At 26.8% G+C, this 16,162-nt stretch overlaps 1 protein-coding gene across 3 annotated transcripts in view; it reads right to left on the bottom strand.

Moving 5' to 3' along the window:
• The window catches only part of LOC135926041 (uncharacterized), a 28,361-nt gene extending 18,071 nt beyond the window's left edge, over positions 1 to 10,290 (bottom strand). For 2 of the 3 annotated variants that reach the window (XM_065461694.1, XM_065461696.1), the window contains exons 1-8: positions 10,103 to 10,290; positions 10,001 to 10,057; positions 9,901 to 9,960; positions 9,719 to 9,793; positions 9,563 to 9,667; positions 5,259 to 5,357; positions 502 to 636; positions 315 to 371 (exon numbers count right to left, since the gene is read on the bottom strand). In XM_065461694.1, the coding sequence (XP_065317766.1) occupies positions 315 to 371; positions 502 to 636; positions 5,259 to 5,357; positions 9,563 to 9,667; positions 9,719 to 9,793; positions 9,901 to 9,960; positions 10,001 to 10,057; positions 10,103 to 10,268 (754 nt within the window). In that variant the 5' untranslated portion in view covers positions 10,269 to 10,290. The remainder of the gene's footprint in view (positions 1 to 314; positions 372 to 501; positions 637 to 5,258; positions 5,358 to 9,562; positions 9,668 to 9,718; positions 9,794 to 9,900; positions 9,961 to 10,000; positions 10,058 to 10,102) is intronic. The other variant, XM_065461695.1, reaches the window with a different exon arrangement.
• Between the last annotated feature and the right edge of the window lie 5,872 nt (positions 10,291 to 16,162).

Below are 16,162 nucleotides of genomic sequence, written 5' to 3'. Positions count from 1 at the left end.
ATCTTTCTTAAATTTTTTAACATAATCTTCTAAATTAAATTAAATTACCATTTTATAAAAATACAAATTAAATATAATTAGGCCACATTCCTGGTTAAATTAAATAATTTTTATAATAGTTATTTTCCTACATAATTCGCTATTCCATTTTATATGAGTTCTTTAAATGGGATTTTGAACCTTTAAAAAACGTTTATTAGTATTTTTCCGGAGAACGTTATATCTGGATGCCAAATTTACCCGGCATGGCGATATAAGATAAGTAATTAATAATTTAAATAATATTTTGAAAATGAAAAATGTACATTTCAAACCTGTTTGATTTGGGATGGGCGTTGAACTGGCTATTTTCTTGGTCGTTTTTTGAGATGCTTAATTCAAAAAAATATATATATTTAAATTTCTTTCGTTTTTTTCTTTTCTTCGTTCTTTCTTTTATTCTTACTTTCTGTCCCACTTTCTTCTTATAGCAACAAAATAAAATTTTTTTTAAAAAAAAACTTTCTTTGATCCCCTTCTCACTATACATTTCGGACAAGGTAGCCTTGAGAGAATTGACGAGGTTTATCTCATCGTGGTGGAATTTGGTCAAAACTAGACTTTTAACGTATTCGTTGGGCCTATTCTCGGGCAAATCTAATATTGGATAAAAAAGACACCAATAATTTTTAAGGTAACAGCTGATCATAATTTTAGGCGTTACGTAGAGGTGGCTTAGAATCGGTTATTTAAAAAAAAAATCACAAATCGCGTTCATATATACGATTCCTTTTAGGGAGTTCGGAATATCGCCACTTTGGATATATATTAATCACATCTTGTGGCTCTTTAGTGTTGTTAAACGGCTCGTTTTGAGCCGATTTTTAAAAACGGCTAACTCAGTGTTTTATCCAGATAAATCATTATGCAAGCCTGAAAATTTTGCTCATAGAAGGATCAAAGGTCTAGACATATAGTATCGAAATTTCGAGGCTTAGTCAATATTTTTCAGGCGAAAATAGCGCTTTACCCTTCAAATAGACTACATGCAGCGTCAACTTAACACATTCCCTAATTCTATTTGGGGTCAATTCCTATTCCCCATCATTCATATTAAAAATAACCGAGCCCTATAAATGAGAAATTTATGGAGGTTATACGATTGCGCATATATTTCCAATTATTTTTTTCATTTCTTCAAAACATTATTTCTAAGTTTATAAATCTATACCCGGACAAATCCCGAAGCCTGTCAAAAAGTGACTGGCATAATTATTCTTTTAGGGTGGTGATAACTTTCGCAGTTTTTATTTCCGTTATAACACGTATATTCAATTCCACAGTTTTATTATTCAATATATATGTTTCCCAATGACAAATATAATACCTAGACTGAAGATTCATTCATTAAAATGCATTTTTAAGCGTCGTTAAAAGCAAATCAGCTGGACCCGCCATTTTGGAAAAACTTATAGTAATTATTCTCATGTTAAAAACTACTATTAAATTGATAACTTGCTTCCTTATTATCTCGATGATATGGTAATTCTTTAATAAAGTTTGCATCATATATAGGAATAAATTAGGCTCTCGTTTAAAATTTTAATAATGATTAGTGTAACCAAGATTCCAGCTGATTTGCATTGATGTACACTTTTAATGAATGAATCGTCAGTCTATGTATTATATATGTCATTGAGGTTTTCTTACCCTTTAAAAGCGATGATAAAAAAAAATAAAATAAAAAATAATAATCTTCCCTTTTTTTGAGGGCTTTAATAATTGCGAGGAAAAAATAATCTTTTTATTTAAAAATAATATTGCCAAAAAAAATAATAATACTCATAATGACTCGCAAAAAAATAAATACTTGCAGCAATAACTTTCACTAAATGTAATTATAACTCCATATAAATGTAATCAGGGTTGTGCATTTGACCGGTCAAATGTCAAATATGGGCAATCCATAGTTAATGTTTCGCCCTCCGTGTCAAAGTCTTGTTCCGATTCATATTCAATATCATTATTTTCTTTAATATTTAATCAATAGTTAGGATATACTCTTACCAATTTTCCTGTTGTAGAAGTCTTCAATCGATTTCTGTTTTTCGAATGAATATCTAGGAAATGTTAGTAAAATACTAGCTACTGCTCTTAATAGGCAAGGTTTACAAATTGAATACCACCAACTAGAGGCCGAAATCTTATTTCTTCTTATGGAAGCTACCACTTTCAGCATATTTTGACTATTAAATATGCCGCTTTTACTCCTGAAATTTATTATATCACTCAAAATATTTTGATTATCACCACCTTCAAAATACCAAATTCTTGTATTATATCACATGCTTCATCAAATTCAGTACTAGTAAGCTCTCCTTGATGTCGGGGGTAAAATAAAAAAGGCAGCATTGTGAGCACATGCATATTAGATCATTTTTTTTTATCTTTTCAAACTTTAATTATTTTTTTCTTCAGATGGAGAAAATATAGATTTTGTATTTGGATGCTTTATTTAGGTAAACCGAAAATTTAGGTTCCAAATTAATCACAATAAGGTGATAAAAGTAAATGGTAAGTAAGTATATAAATAATTTCAGAGAGAAAAACAACAAAGGAGTTTGTCATAAAAATATGTTGATATGCGGGTAATTTACCTTTCCACATCACTGAAAATCCCTACATCCAAGAATTTTTTTTTAAAAAAATATGTCCTATTTACACTTTACCCGGGCGAAGGCAGCTGGCTGGATATCTTCTAGACAAAGCGTCAGGAGATATGGAGGTGAGAGTTGCAGATATAATAGACAAAGCTTCTCACATAAATTGTAGATGGCTGGAGCAACATTAGAAACGAAAGTATTATTAATTCTATGGTGATGACGCCTGCTCCAGTAATCTACAAATTTTTTGATACCGAGGAAAATCATCATATGGCAGATTATATTTTCCCAGGAATTTAAAAATGTAATTCATGAATTAGTTAATGATAATTCCGCTAACATGAAAGTAGCCTCGAGAATTATTAAGTCGGAATCTATTTATAATCATATACAATGTCATGGTTGTGCAGCGCATACATTGCAGTTATTCTTTCACAATTTTGAAAGATTGAACGACTTCAGTTACCATATATTTCAATAATTATAAAAAATTGTTAAATTTTTCAAGAATAGCAGTATTTCTCGTAATAAAAATCAACATGGTATACCATGTACATTAAGTACAATTAGCCAAACAAAATGGGCATCGTCAATAAAATGTATGGAGCAAATACAAATATATAAGAAAGCTCTGAAAGCATCAGTTGTTGAAAAAGCTGTATGTGATATTTGTCCCATAGAAATTATTAATAATATACTAAATGAAGAAATATTTTGGATGAAAAATTTAACATTTTTAGCTATACTCCAAACTTTAGCTACCTCATTGTTGAAAGTGCAAGGGGTTAAATGTACTTTGGCCCTCGTAAAGAACGAGATGCTTAATTTGGAAAAATACATAATACAATCATGCCATGATTCTATATTTTTTCCTTCTGAAGAAAAAAAAAATTAAAGTTATGTTTGAAAAGATAAAAAATGATCTAAATACATGTGATCACAATGCTGCTTATTTATTGGACCCCCAATATCAAGGGGAGCATCTTATTAGAACTAAATTTGATGAAGCATGTTATATAATACAAGAATTAGGTATTTTATTTTGCAAGGTGGTGGTGATCAAAATATTTTGAATGATATATATATAATAAATTTCAGAAGTAAAAGCGGCATATTTAATAGCCAAAATATATTGAAAGTGGTAACTTCCATTAAGAAACAATCAGATTTCACCAAAATATTTTTTTATTTAATATTAATCTTTTAATAAATCAAAATAAGCTATTCTTTCAATGAGACTCAAAAAACAAAAAAACAAATATGGGTACAAAAATTTATAAATTCAAGGAGAATTGGAGGAATTAGCTTATTCAAAAAAAAAATCATTAATACAAATTTTCTAAAAATACTCTCAACAAAGCTGAATTAAGATTTCATTTCTTATATCTTTCAGACTCTTCAATCTAGCCAAGTCTGTCATTAAACTCCATTGTGGATGCCACCTATAAAAATGTGTCAGGGGTGGGGGTGGGGGTTTGAAAGACTAACAATGCTCTTGTTGTACAGTAACATGTATCAGATATTTTTATCTAGGATTTTACTCAATGACACAATATGTTCATTACAAAATGCGATTCCTTGAAAAATTTAATTTAATGTTAATTTACTGATTTTTATTAAAATCTTTTAATTATTCAAGAAAAAAAAAAAAATAATTTTTTAATATAATTTTATAAAAAAAAAATTATGTATTAATTGAGGAAATATCAATATTAATAAAAAAAATATGCTCTAATTTAAGTTGTGAAATAACGCGAGCTTTAAATTTTAAACAATTAATTATTTCCTTCAAAACGCTAGTCTCCGTCAAAAGCTACGATTTGAGTCGATTTTTCAAAATGGCCCGAAATAAAATTTTAGCTAAAATAAATTTATGTGAGCATTGATATTTGGCAAATAGATGTCCGAGCGTTTCTGGCCAACTATGAGCAAAATCTTTGAGACTTACATAATGTTATTTTGGTTTATAATCTTAGTCTTTTTAAACAACACAATTTCTTAAGCTTTGGGTAAAACCGATGACATATAATAATACCTAGACTGACGATGCATTCATAATAATGCATTTGGAAGCGTCGTTGAATGCTAATCAGCTGGAACCGCCATTTTGGTAACCCGTATAGTAATTATTCTCATGTTAAATAAACTACTATTTATTAACTCGATGATCAGGCTATTCCTTTAACAAAATTTGCGTCAGACATATAGGAAATATAAATTGGCCTCTTCGTTTAAAATTTTTATTACTGATAATGCGTAATCAAAATGGCGTCCCCAGCTGTTTTCATCAATTCCGTTAAATAAAATAAATATAAAAAACTATAAACAAAATGATAGTTTTAAATCGATAAAAATAGGAGGGGGGGGGTATTGATATTGTTTTTTATATTTATGATGATCGAATCGAAACGGGATAACCTTGAATACACAGTGGCGCGGTAGCGATCGCGATTTTACAGCTGACAGATTTTTTTAAAGATTTAAAAAAGCGATCAGCTGTCAAATCGCGATCGCGCTAATATGAATTCAGAATGTTTACACATTTTGTAATCATTTATAATATGAGATTTATGTTACGTAAACAATCAAAAAATCTAGTAATTATATGGGTATAACCTGGATGGTTAGACAAAAATTTCCGAAATTCATCTTGAGATGTTCCTCTAGAAGTTTCGGCATCTACAGCAATCTTATCGGTTGGCGATTCTAATGTTTCTAAAAAAAAATAATTTTTTTTTAAATTTAAAATTATATTTTTAACCACCCTCGTGGTTGTATAAGGTATTTTTTTAGGGATATGTCTTCTCCTCCTCCCCACCCCACCTACTACTCCCAAAAGAGATTTCATTATTGTTATGCAAATTTTATCAGAGTATAGTTCCCCATTATTTCACTGAAAACGATAAACTTCTGACGTTTCGCGATTTGTATTTTATATAAAATATAAACGTTTTATTGGTGGAGAAGGAGGGGGGGGGCGGATATAACATATTTTATTCTCTTAAAACAATAGATAGAAAATCTTAAGCATAGCTTAGATTTAAGATAGCTTAGAGTTTGAAAAAAAAAATATTCAAAAAATTTTACCTCTAAAAATACCAAATATTTTATATTTTTATTATTTTTTCATGCATGGAAAAATCTTTCAGGGTTGAAAATCGCAAATTTTATTAGTAGAAAAATGCTTTGAAAATATTTTTTTCTTTCAAAACCTATGATTTTAACGTATATTTTAAGCCGGGCCCAGCTCCGATTTATTTAAATTTAGTCAATTTTTTTAAAATATATTTTTTTGAAAAAGGAAAAAATTGAAAGTCCAGGGCGAGAAAGCTAAAAAACTTCCGATTCAGACCAAATGCTTTCATTTTACAAATAGATAATGATGGTAAAAATTGCACACCTGACACAAATCACTTGACATTTTTTTTTTTAAACTTATATTTAGCAGTTAAATATAAGTGAAAAGTAAATTATTTAGTCACTTTTTCCTGATGCAAAATTAAATTATATTAAAAATTTTTTAATGACCAACAAAATAATATTTAGAATGTATAACTAGTATTTCTTTTTTAGACGGAAATAATTAACAATCACAAATTATATATTGGCCTACGTCCGCTGCCAATAGTATCGTAGGTGGGCGAAGGTTTTTTAAAAAATCAAAACGGCGGTTAGCGGCTCGTCGTTCTCCGATTAAACAGGATCGATAAATTTATCTCTTCTTCTTACGGAGAGAATCTATGTATGCCCATTCTCGGTAAAAGACATTTCTATCTTTCAAAACTTGCTTTTTCGGGAAGTACTCATCTCGGCTCCTGGCTACTAAATTTGTTATGGCCCGCAAGATTATCCATTTGGATATCCATTTTGTAAGCAGGCACTATTGTCGTATCTATAATTATACAGGCACTTGTCGCATCGATAATTTTATGTATTGATGAATCTCTTGTTAAGCTCGAGTATCTTGTGGGTAGGGTGCGGTACTATTTTGTCGCTCTACTTAACAACTTTAAACTGCTATTTCAGCATTTGTCGATATAATTTTAATTTAGCGAATTCAGTGATCCAAGTCTAAAATGTTTTTCAAAGTCGAGTTCACGTTCTTGGTTCATAATCAGAGAGTGTGATTTTATTCTAATTGGGATCCTAACATAAATATTGAATTATTTATGCAATAAGTGTTAACATAAGAAATTGGCGCTTCGTAAAAAAACAAGGAGATAAATATGAATATACAAATTGCCTGCACTATAAGAGGGAGAATAAGTGTACCCATCGGTTTAGAATGTATACCCGTTAAAATGATAAACGAGCAACAAAAATCTTTGTGTTCTAATAAACTTAGAACACAAAATATATACAATAATGTATGATATTTGTTCACGTCAGAAGAGAAAATCGTTGAGCTGATATAAATTCTCAAAAGAAAGGTAGAAATTTGCGACATCCAAACAAGAGTAAAATGAATCCGTACTTAAATATCATAGACTGTAAACATCTAGCAGCTCGTTTGGAGATATGCTATATCATTCCCTACGGAATAGGTTCATTGCAGGGCTGTCATGTCAAATATCGATATTATATTATGTTTATTAGCCAATGATATGATTTTTGGTAAAGCTTTAGAAACGTCTCCGTGAATTGAAAATTCGAGAATGGAAGTAGCGAGACTGCAATCAACTTCTAATGTGAAAGAAATCTGTCAATTTAGTAGGAATTATGTTAAAATAGCAAAAATAATAAACTTACACGGCAAGACCAGTACACAAGTCTTTTAGAGCTTGTATAGGCTGTGGAGGGTATCATTTTCTTAAACGGTGCCCTTTCAAATATTGCATTGCTGAAATCAATGAACAGAACTCATAGATGGCCCAACATATCCAAGAATTAACATAATGATATAACAGCCAGTAAATCTTGGTGTAAACTACAACTGCGTAATGACGAGATATAAAAGGATTGATTTGCAAGAAAAAAAAAATGAAATAAGAAACAAAAAATCCAGTGTTAACTAAAGCAATATATATATATATATACTACCACAAGTCAACATCATATAAAAATTACCAGTGAGACTGGCATAAAACACAATAGAATTATCTGAGCCAATTTTTAGTCAGAGACAGTCATATTTGTCCAGTTAAAAAGTTTATAAATTGGTTTCAAAGATACATAATACACAACAGAATAATACTCTAGCCATGTTATAGCAAGGAAATACAGATAAGAATTCATAGGCCGATTTTCTTCAGGGGAAGGATATTGTATTGGAGAAATACAAGAGAATAGAACAAACAAGAATAGAAAGACCCAATTAAAGATTCTCTCTAAGTAAAAAGATGTTATATTTTAATAAAGTATACTTGTGTTTATAACAAATAATCCAGTTACAACATAACAAAATGGGGTATGTTTATAATACCTTGCATACATTGTTTTAGGATCAAGAGAAAGAATGGGGCAAGAGTGGGGGACTATACATCTATTGTCATATTTGAATAAACTCTATCCATGTTATATTTTTATCTTTGCATAAAATTTTATTATATATGAATGCTATTAGTGTTATAATTTTATTTTAAAACATGTTTAAAGTTGAATTATTGATATGTATTATAATTTAAATATATTGTTTTATGATTTTTTGTTGGATAAATTTGTAGATATTTCAATTTCAATTTAAAATTACTAATTCAGTAAACATAATGTACACATGTGCAAAAAATTTTAATTTTAGTAACCATTTTTCAAGACTGAAGTCTTCCAAGAAATCTCCTGGTCTTTAAAATAATTTTCATCTGTAACATTGATATATTAAGCAACACTTCTTTACATTTATTTAATTAATAATATTTGAAACTTGTATAAACATCCTACATCATAGATTTTATTCATATATTCGTTTATATCATATTTTGACATTAATAATGATTGTTTTTTAAGATTTTAAAATTTTATTACTTTGCTGATAGATCAAAAAAAGTGACAAATTTTTTAAAATAATATTTAGAGCTGTGCCGATATTTAGCGTTTTCCAAAAAAATATTGGATCGGGCTGATACTTGTAAAAAAACCAATCTGATCCAATATTATTTTTTTGTTATTTTATGTTATATTTATTTTATATTAAAAATATTTTCTATAAATGCATTTTATTTATTTTAAATAGATTTATAGTATTTAAAAACTTTTTTTAATAAAAATAAAAAGGAACACCCAAAGTTTTATTTATTTTAAATCTTTTTAAATAATAACGTCAATTTATTATTTATACTTTAAATATTTTTTAAATATGGTATTTGAATTATGGAAATATTTTACAAAAGACAAAGATAATTTTGCAAAATATGTTATATGCAAAATTCTAATTTCAAGGGGAGGAATAATTAAAAATTCATTTAATACTACCAATATCCATAAACTTTTTTTAATTATTGTAGAAATAAAAAAAATAAAATAAAATGCATAATTTGATTTTTTGCATAAAAAATATTGATTTCTTAATTACATTTGCTGAAAGGGGGGTGGTGAAAAATCAATATAAATATCGGATTGGTGTCGGATCGGTTTTGAACCAATATCAAATCAGATTGTTGAAAAATATGTGGATTGTCAGAGCCATAACATTATTATTTTTACAAGAATAAGAAGTTGAATTTATAAAATTCAAATTTATATAATCTAAAAATATGATAATTTGCAGTGTATATTTTATTTTAAAAAAATAATTTTATTTGCAATTTAAAATAAATATTATAAAAAATTTATGTCGGTGTGTCAATTTATGCTGTCTATATATATATAAATACTCGATCAATAAAATTTTAATTTGTATCAGCTACCAATAGTTTATTGGTGTGTATGTCTAGTCTAGGAATAAATATATATTTATATTTAATATTTTTTTAATTTTTGATTACCTGTACTAACATGGTTTGACTCACCTTGTGTCATTATTACATCATCCTCAATTTTTATTAGATCAATACTTTTGAGTTTTGGTAGGTCTTCTGTTGACTTTATTTCTAAAATACAATTATTAATGTCATATTAGTTTGATATAGTTATATATAAACTTATGTTGTTTTCATTTGTGTTTGATTTGTTGTCCATAACTATAGATTGATTATTAATTTTAGTTTTTAGAATATCTAAAAATAATCATAAATAACTAAATTTAACGTATCAACACATATAAGCCACAAAAATATATTTACTTTAAAAATAAATGAAGCAAATAAATAGAATTATATATAACTTGTTGCTATATTCTTTTGATCAGAATTTAATATTATTGTAGGAATTGATGAGTTTTGCCCTAATATAGACATATAATATATTAAAGTGATAAAGGGTACCTAATTGTGAACAAATCTGTTCATAAGTGTCTCGAGTTGGTTTGGCATTATTTAGGCCTAGCAAATAAATAAAATTTTTAAGAGGTTAAGGTTAAAATTAACCTTTAACTAAAACTATATTAAATTTGTTATTTCCAGCAGCTTGAATACAATGAGCTGAATGATTCGTTATGCTCTGAAAAAGATTATTGACTATTGAACCAGATCCATAGCATAATTTTTTAGAACATTTATAAAAGGTTATTCCATAAGAAGTTTCGAATTTCATGTAACAATGACCGTTACATAGAATATATTTTTTATCAGTAGAAGGTATGTAAGACATTGATATTAAACATGCATAAATATCCTAAACGTAATTAAATATATATATATGTAATTATTTCATCTGCTATAAAAAATAAATATTTCAAAAAAAATATGTTTAACTGTTTCAAGATTAAAGAGGGAGAATTTAGCAAAGATGGCGAGAATTTAGGTGAAAATTGGTTAAAATTTTCTGCACGATGTAATGTCATATAAATCTTACAATTTGATTGGCTACCCGAAGAGCAGCTGATATTTTTTTTCTTTGTAAAGAAGTATTTAAATATTATTATACTGCAAAACGTATTTAGTATCATCAAAAGAGATTATATTGATCCTGTTTATATTTGTTTTAAGAGCCCTTATTTGAATTATATATATGAAAACTATGCTACCGTTTTATTATTAAAATAATTTAACTATCTTGTTTTAATATCGCGTGAGAGAATTCAAGGTGGGGAAAGGGTAGTATAATTAGTTGTGGGTTTACTATAAAATTTATTAGATAAATATTGGGCAACTCATTAATTTCTGATTTATTATTTTGGTTTGTATGATACTACTGAATATGCGATTCATGAATTAAATAAGATAGATGTATCCTTTAGCTTTGTGGGTATTTAAATAACATGTGGAATTTATATAATGATCGATAGTGAGTTGGCATGTAAACCACAAAATGGCTTAATCCTAAAATAGTAGGATAGGATAGCCCAAAACATCTGATTTGACGGCGTCCGACGACAAGGCTTTCATAGTGATTTTTTTTTTCTAATGGTATAAATATAAATTAATCATTTACTATAATACTCTTAGATAAATTAAGATAAATAATAGTTAATTTTTATTATTTAAAAAGTCACTTGAAATAATATTGTACATCGTAATATTAACAATATACTTTACCGGGGAATGATTTTGTTTTAAATATTATACATACCCCTCTACCATGCGTTATGTTAATTCAGTTTATTAGAATGAACTTTTAATTAGCGAATAAATTCTCATATATAATTCTAAATTATTATATTTTATATAATAATATATTCAAAATAATAAACGCCAACCTGCGGATTTAATGTAATTGAAATTTAAAATGTAGTTATAATTATTTTTAATATAATTAAATTAAAAGATTTAAACTTTTATTAGATAAAATATACAACTATTACAATATATTCCTTTATCCTTTATTATTGAATATAGCTAATAATATAATTTTGTTATTGCAAAGAATATGGATACTAACGATATGGTGCGAGGTGCGAGTCAGTAAAAATATATTTTATTAACTAACTTTTTCATTTCACACTTCGTTTATATACATTTTTTTATAAGTCCAAATTAGAATGTAAACGAAATACAAAAAAGTAAAATAATATTAAAAAAGTAAAGTTACGCCGTTTATAAAATAAAATTAGATTATAACAAATAACAAAAATTAGATTATAGTAAATAATAAAAATTAGATTATAAAAAATTCAAAAACAAAAAGTATATAACGCAACATTCTCCCTCTTCTGATAATTTCATCGGAGAAGTCATAGAGAGTTTGTTGTTCTAGAAGTTCCGTTTCGATTGTATTCGGTTTCTTCTTGGTTAGCGCATAAGTCTTAAATGTTCTCGTAGGTTTGATGAAATCGTTGAACGTTATCGTTAGCTTGATATCCTTATCGTACGTTGTTCACATTTCTCAAATTTCATAATTAATCCAGTCGAATATTGGAATTTGGAATAAATCGGAATATATAATTTGGAATAGTTGATCAAATCAAATATATGAATAATATGCACGAATAAAATTTTGAATTTTGGAACAATAAAATATATAATAAGGAATGATAATTTATGGAATAAGGAATAAAATTTTAATCCAGAATAAGGAACGATAAATCATAATGATTATCATATTATTTTTAAGTTAATCATAGACTTTTATACTTTTAGCGTTTTATGCGTTTTATATTTTTAGCGTTTTATATTTTTAGCGTTTTATATTTTTTGCGTTTTACATTTTTTAGCATTTATATTTTATAAGCGTTTAATTTTTCGCGTTTTAGTGTTTAATTAATTTTTGTTTATTTTCTATCTCCGAGGTTAAAATATGCAAATAAAATATTATTCACATTTCCCTCTCTTTAAATAAAATTTTAAATTTCACACCCTAATTTTAATTCAAAAAAAAAATTCTTCATAAGATAGTTTTTAGAAAATGATCTCATCACATCATTCAAATTTATCTAAAAAAAATGTAATCTTCAAAAGCTTTATTTCAAAAACATTTTTATCATATTAAATCCCTTTTAATTCATATGTTTTAATTACATTTTAATAATCTTCTTGTTTGGGATTTTTAATGGTTTATTTTTAATTATATCTAAGAATTCATCTTTAGGTTTAGTTAATTTACAACAATTGGTCATCATTTCATCTTTAGGTTTAGTTAATTTACAACAATTGGTCATCATTCAAGAAATCAAAAAAATATCAATATTTCACTATAATTTAAGAAAATAATTTTTTTAAAGGCTTTTTGTGTGGTCTATATCCATTATGATTTTACATTTTAGTATCAATATTTCACTAAGAAATTATAAATAATTTTTAAAGGCTTTTTGTGTGTTCAAATATCCATTATGATTTTACATTTTAATGATTTTAAAAATTTATAACATGCCTTTATCCTGGCATAAAATCTTAATATAATAACTTTTCTTCTTACGTGAATTAGAATAATAAGTAATCATCATTGGTCTCACAATATAGAATTCATCCTAACGTCCAACTTTCATTATGGTTCTTTCTAGGTTGCCACATTAGGTTAGGTGCTGGCTATTATATTCCAGTCCAACATCCAGAGCCGGGACACCATAAAGAAAGAAGTTTTTTGCATGAAAGAACGTACTAAGGTTTGATTCTTGGTCATCTCAGTATATTAGGCATAGGATATTAATAGCTTAGGCAGTCACAATAGATAAGATAGTCTCAATAGGTAGTCATCTCCATAGGTTAAGCAGTCTCTATAGGTTAGATACACAATAGGTAGTCATATCAATAGATAAGGTAGTCATTTCAATAGGTAAAGCGGTCTCTATAGGTTAGATAGTCGTCACAATAGGTAGTCATCTTTTTCTAGTCCACCACCCAAAGGGCACCATGCAAAGAATATGGTTCTTAACGATATGGTGCGAGGTGCGAGTCAGTAAAAATATATTTTATTAACTAACTTTTTCATTTCACACTTCGTTTATATACATTTTTTTATAAGTCCAAATTAGAATATAAATGAAATACAAAAAAGTAAAATAATATTAAAAAAGTAAGGTTACGCCGTTTATAAAATAAAATTAGATTATAACAAATAACAAAAATTAGATTATAGTAAATAATAAAAATTAGATTATAAAAAATTCAAAAACAAAAAGAATTCAAAAACAAAAAGTATATAACGCAACAGTTATATATTAAAAATTTATGTTTTAATATAATTTTTGTAACCTTACCTATTATTACTTTTTGTTTTTCGTTTTGATATTTTTAGATGATCTATATATATAATAGCCGTATTCAAGAAATGAACGTTTTCCTATCTTTATAACGTTAATTTTTTTTGGTATCAACTTTCATATCTTCATAACGTTAATTTTTGCTTTTATTATCTCGGTAATGTTAAATTTTTTTTAAAATATTTTAAACCAATCTTTGTCATTAATTAATCTCTATTTTATGGAGTTAGGGGAGATTGTGTTTAGAATTCTCTCAGTGAAAATTACATAATGGCCTAAAATAGATTTCTTTTCAAAAGAAAAATAAACTAATATTCCATGCAATTGCTTTTGTTGACTCCATAAAAATTGGAATTATCAAATAATGGCAAAAACAAGATGATTGTTCCTACTCTAGTTTTTATTTTGGTGTGGACATTTTTTTTGTTTATTTTGTTAATAACTATTATATTTTGGAATTAGAATTTACTAAATGGGAATTAATAATAAAGGATGTTTATTACTATCATTGTTTTTTTTGATGGATCGCCATTAGTTAATTTTTTTCTTCAATAATGTATTTTTTTTTATTTGGGACTACTAAGCTGATTGAAGCACTAACCTCCACTACTAATAAAGCACCAAAGAAGAGAGGTTTGAATTGAACTTTAACCCGGAGCTGAAAACGGTTGAAAAATTTACTGACCTCATACCGAACTTAAGCTCTTTTTAAAAAAATTTCTAAAACAAAACAAAACCTGGTCCAGGGTTCAATGGGGTTCATTGAATTTTATATTTACCATATATTAAGATATTTGCATAATTGAATACAAATATTAATAATTTAAATGAAATTTTATGATGTTTTAAATTTATTATATAATAAACAGTATAATTCTCTAAATATTATAGATATTACTTAATGATGATGACAAGATTTTTTGCGGAAAAGAATCTTGGTGATTTTTGGAGTCGAAATAAACTCATATCCACGCCCATTTAATCCGATAATAGATAGTTCGTATGAAGTTATTGAACAATGATCTTGTTATACAACTGGCAGGAGAATACATTAAAAAAAGGGTCAACTATTGCCTGGAACAATAATTGCTCGATTTGGCGATTTTAAAAGATTGAAGAAGGAAAATATTTTGCTTTTTACGAGTCTGCCAAGCTAGAGCTCCCTCCTGATTAATATATTTTATCTAAAATCTTATTTGCTGCCCCTGCAACCCTAGTTAATTTATCATATTTTCATATATATGAAAATAAGGAAAGTGTTTAGAGATCTTTTTCACATGTGAAATTCATTCTTTTAACTGAAAAGATCAAAGATGAGCGAATTATTCTCGGAGGATATTATGCAAAATAAATAAATCGTTAAAATTGATCAATGATTTGTTTTATACTTTTAAATATTCTTATTTAATAAAAAGGAAATTGTATTTTTTATACCAAATTTATCTCTAGTTTCTTAATTATGATTTAAATATATATATAAATTTTTTTATATACAATTCAAATATTCCTAGATCCGAGTTAAATTCGGCATTTAGAAGTTTAAAAAAAGCTCTATTTTATTAATCCATAATGATTATATCAAACAAATTAATTATATAATGATATCACTTGTTATCTTATATATGATAATGCATTTTATAAATAAAATATATAAACTCATATTGATGGAATAAAATATTAATGCGTTGATAATATTTTACTTATTAATTTGAATATAATGTAATTAATGATACAATTGTAAACCCTCGAGGGTTGCTAAGCGCTTGCGCTACGTTTACGTTCTCACTCTGTTTCACAAAGAGTAAGTGTTGGCATTAGAAATGGTAAAATAAATTAAAAAAATTCAAGTTAGGATTAAAGATTTAAAAATTTGGGCCGGGCATAAATAATGAAAAAAATAAAGTTTTTTAATATTTATATTATAGACTGTTCATTTTCAATTTCCCTTTGAAGCAATCTGCAAAACAGCGACATAATTTTATTAATTTAAAGAAAAATTAAATGATAAAAAATGAGGATATAGTGTGTTCTCGGGGCAAAAATTTCTTTATCAAATAATTTAAAAACTATAAATTTGGAGATTTTAAATTTAAGCCAAATATATATTTTAACAAGGCGCTTAAGTAGGTCCAAAAGTAACTTTTTAAAATTTTACATTTTCGCGAATAAATTTTCCTATAAAAGTTATTCAGACTTAATATTAATTCTAAATGTTACAAAAATCTACATTTTATCATACAATAAAAATGTTAATATTAATGATAATTAAGACCTGGAGCAGGTTTGTATGACAACAAATTCTTCTGGGATATATATATATATAATTAAGGTGATCCTGAAATTTTAACAT

The sequence above is a fragment of the Gordionus sp. m RMFG-2023 genome, chromosome 3, assembly GCF_954871325.1.
Source record: "Gordionus sp. m RMFG-2023 chromosome 3, tfGorSpeb1-WG-v2, whole genome shotgun sequence".
In the NCBI taxonomy this organism is placed as follows: Eukaryota; Metazoa; Nematomorpha; class Gordioida; order Chordodea; family Parachordodidae; genus Gordionus; species Gordionus sp. m RMFG-2023.
The sequence above is the reverse complement of the archived record's forward strand: the minus strand, read 5'-3'. Positions and strand labels throughout refer to the sequence as shown.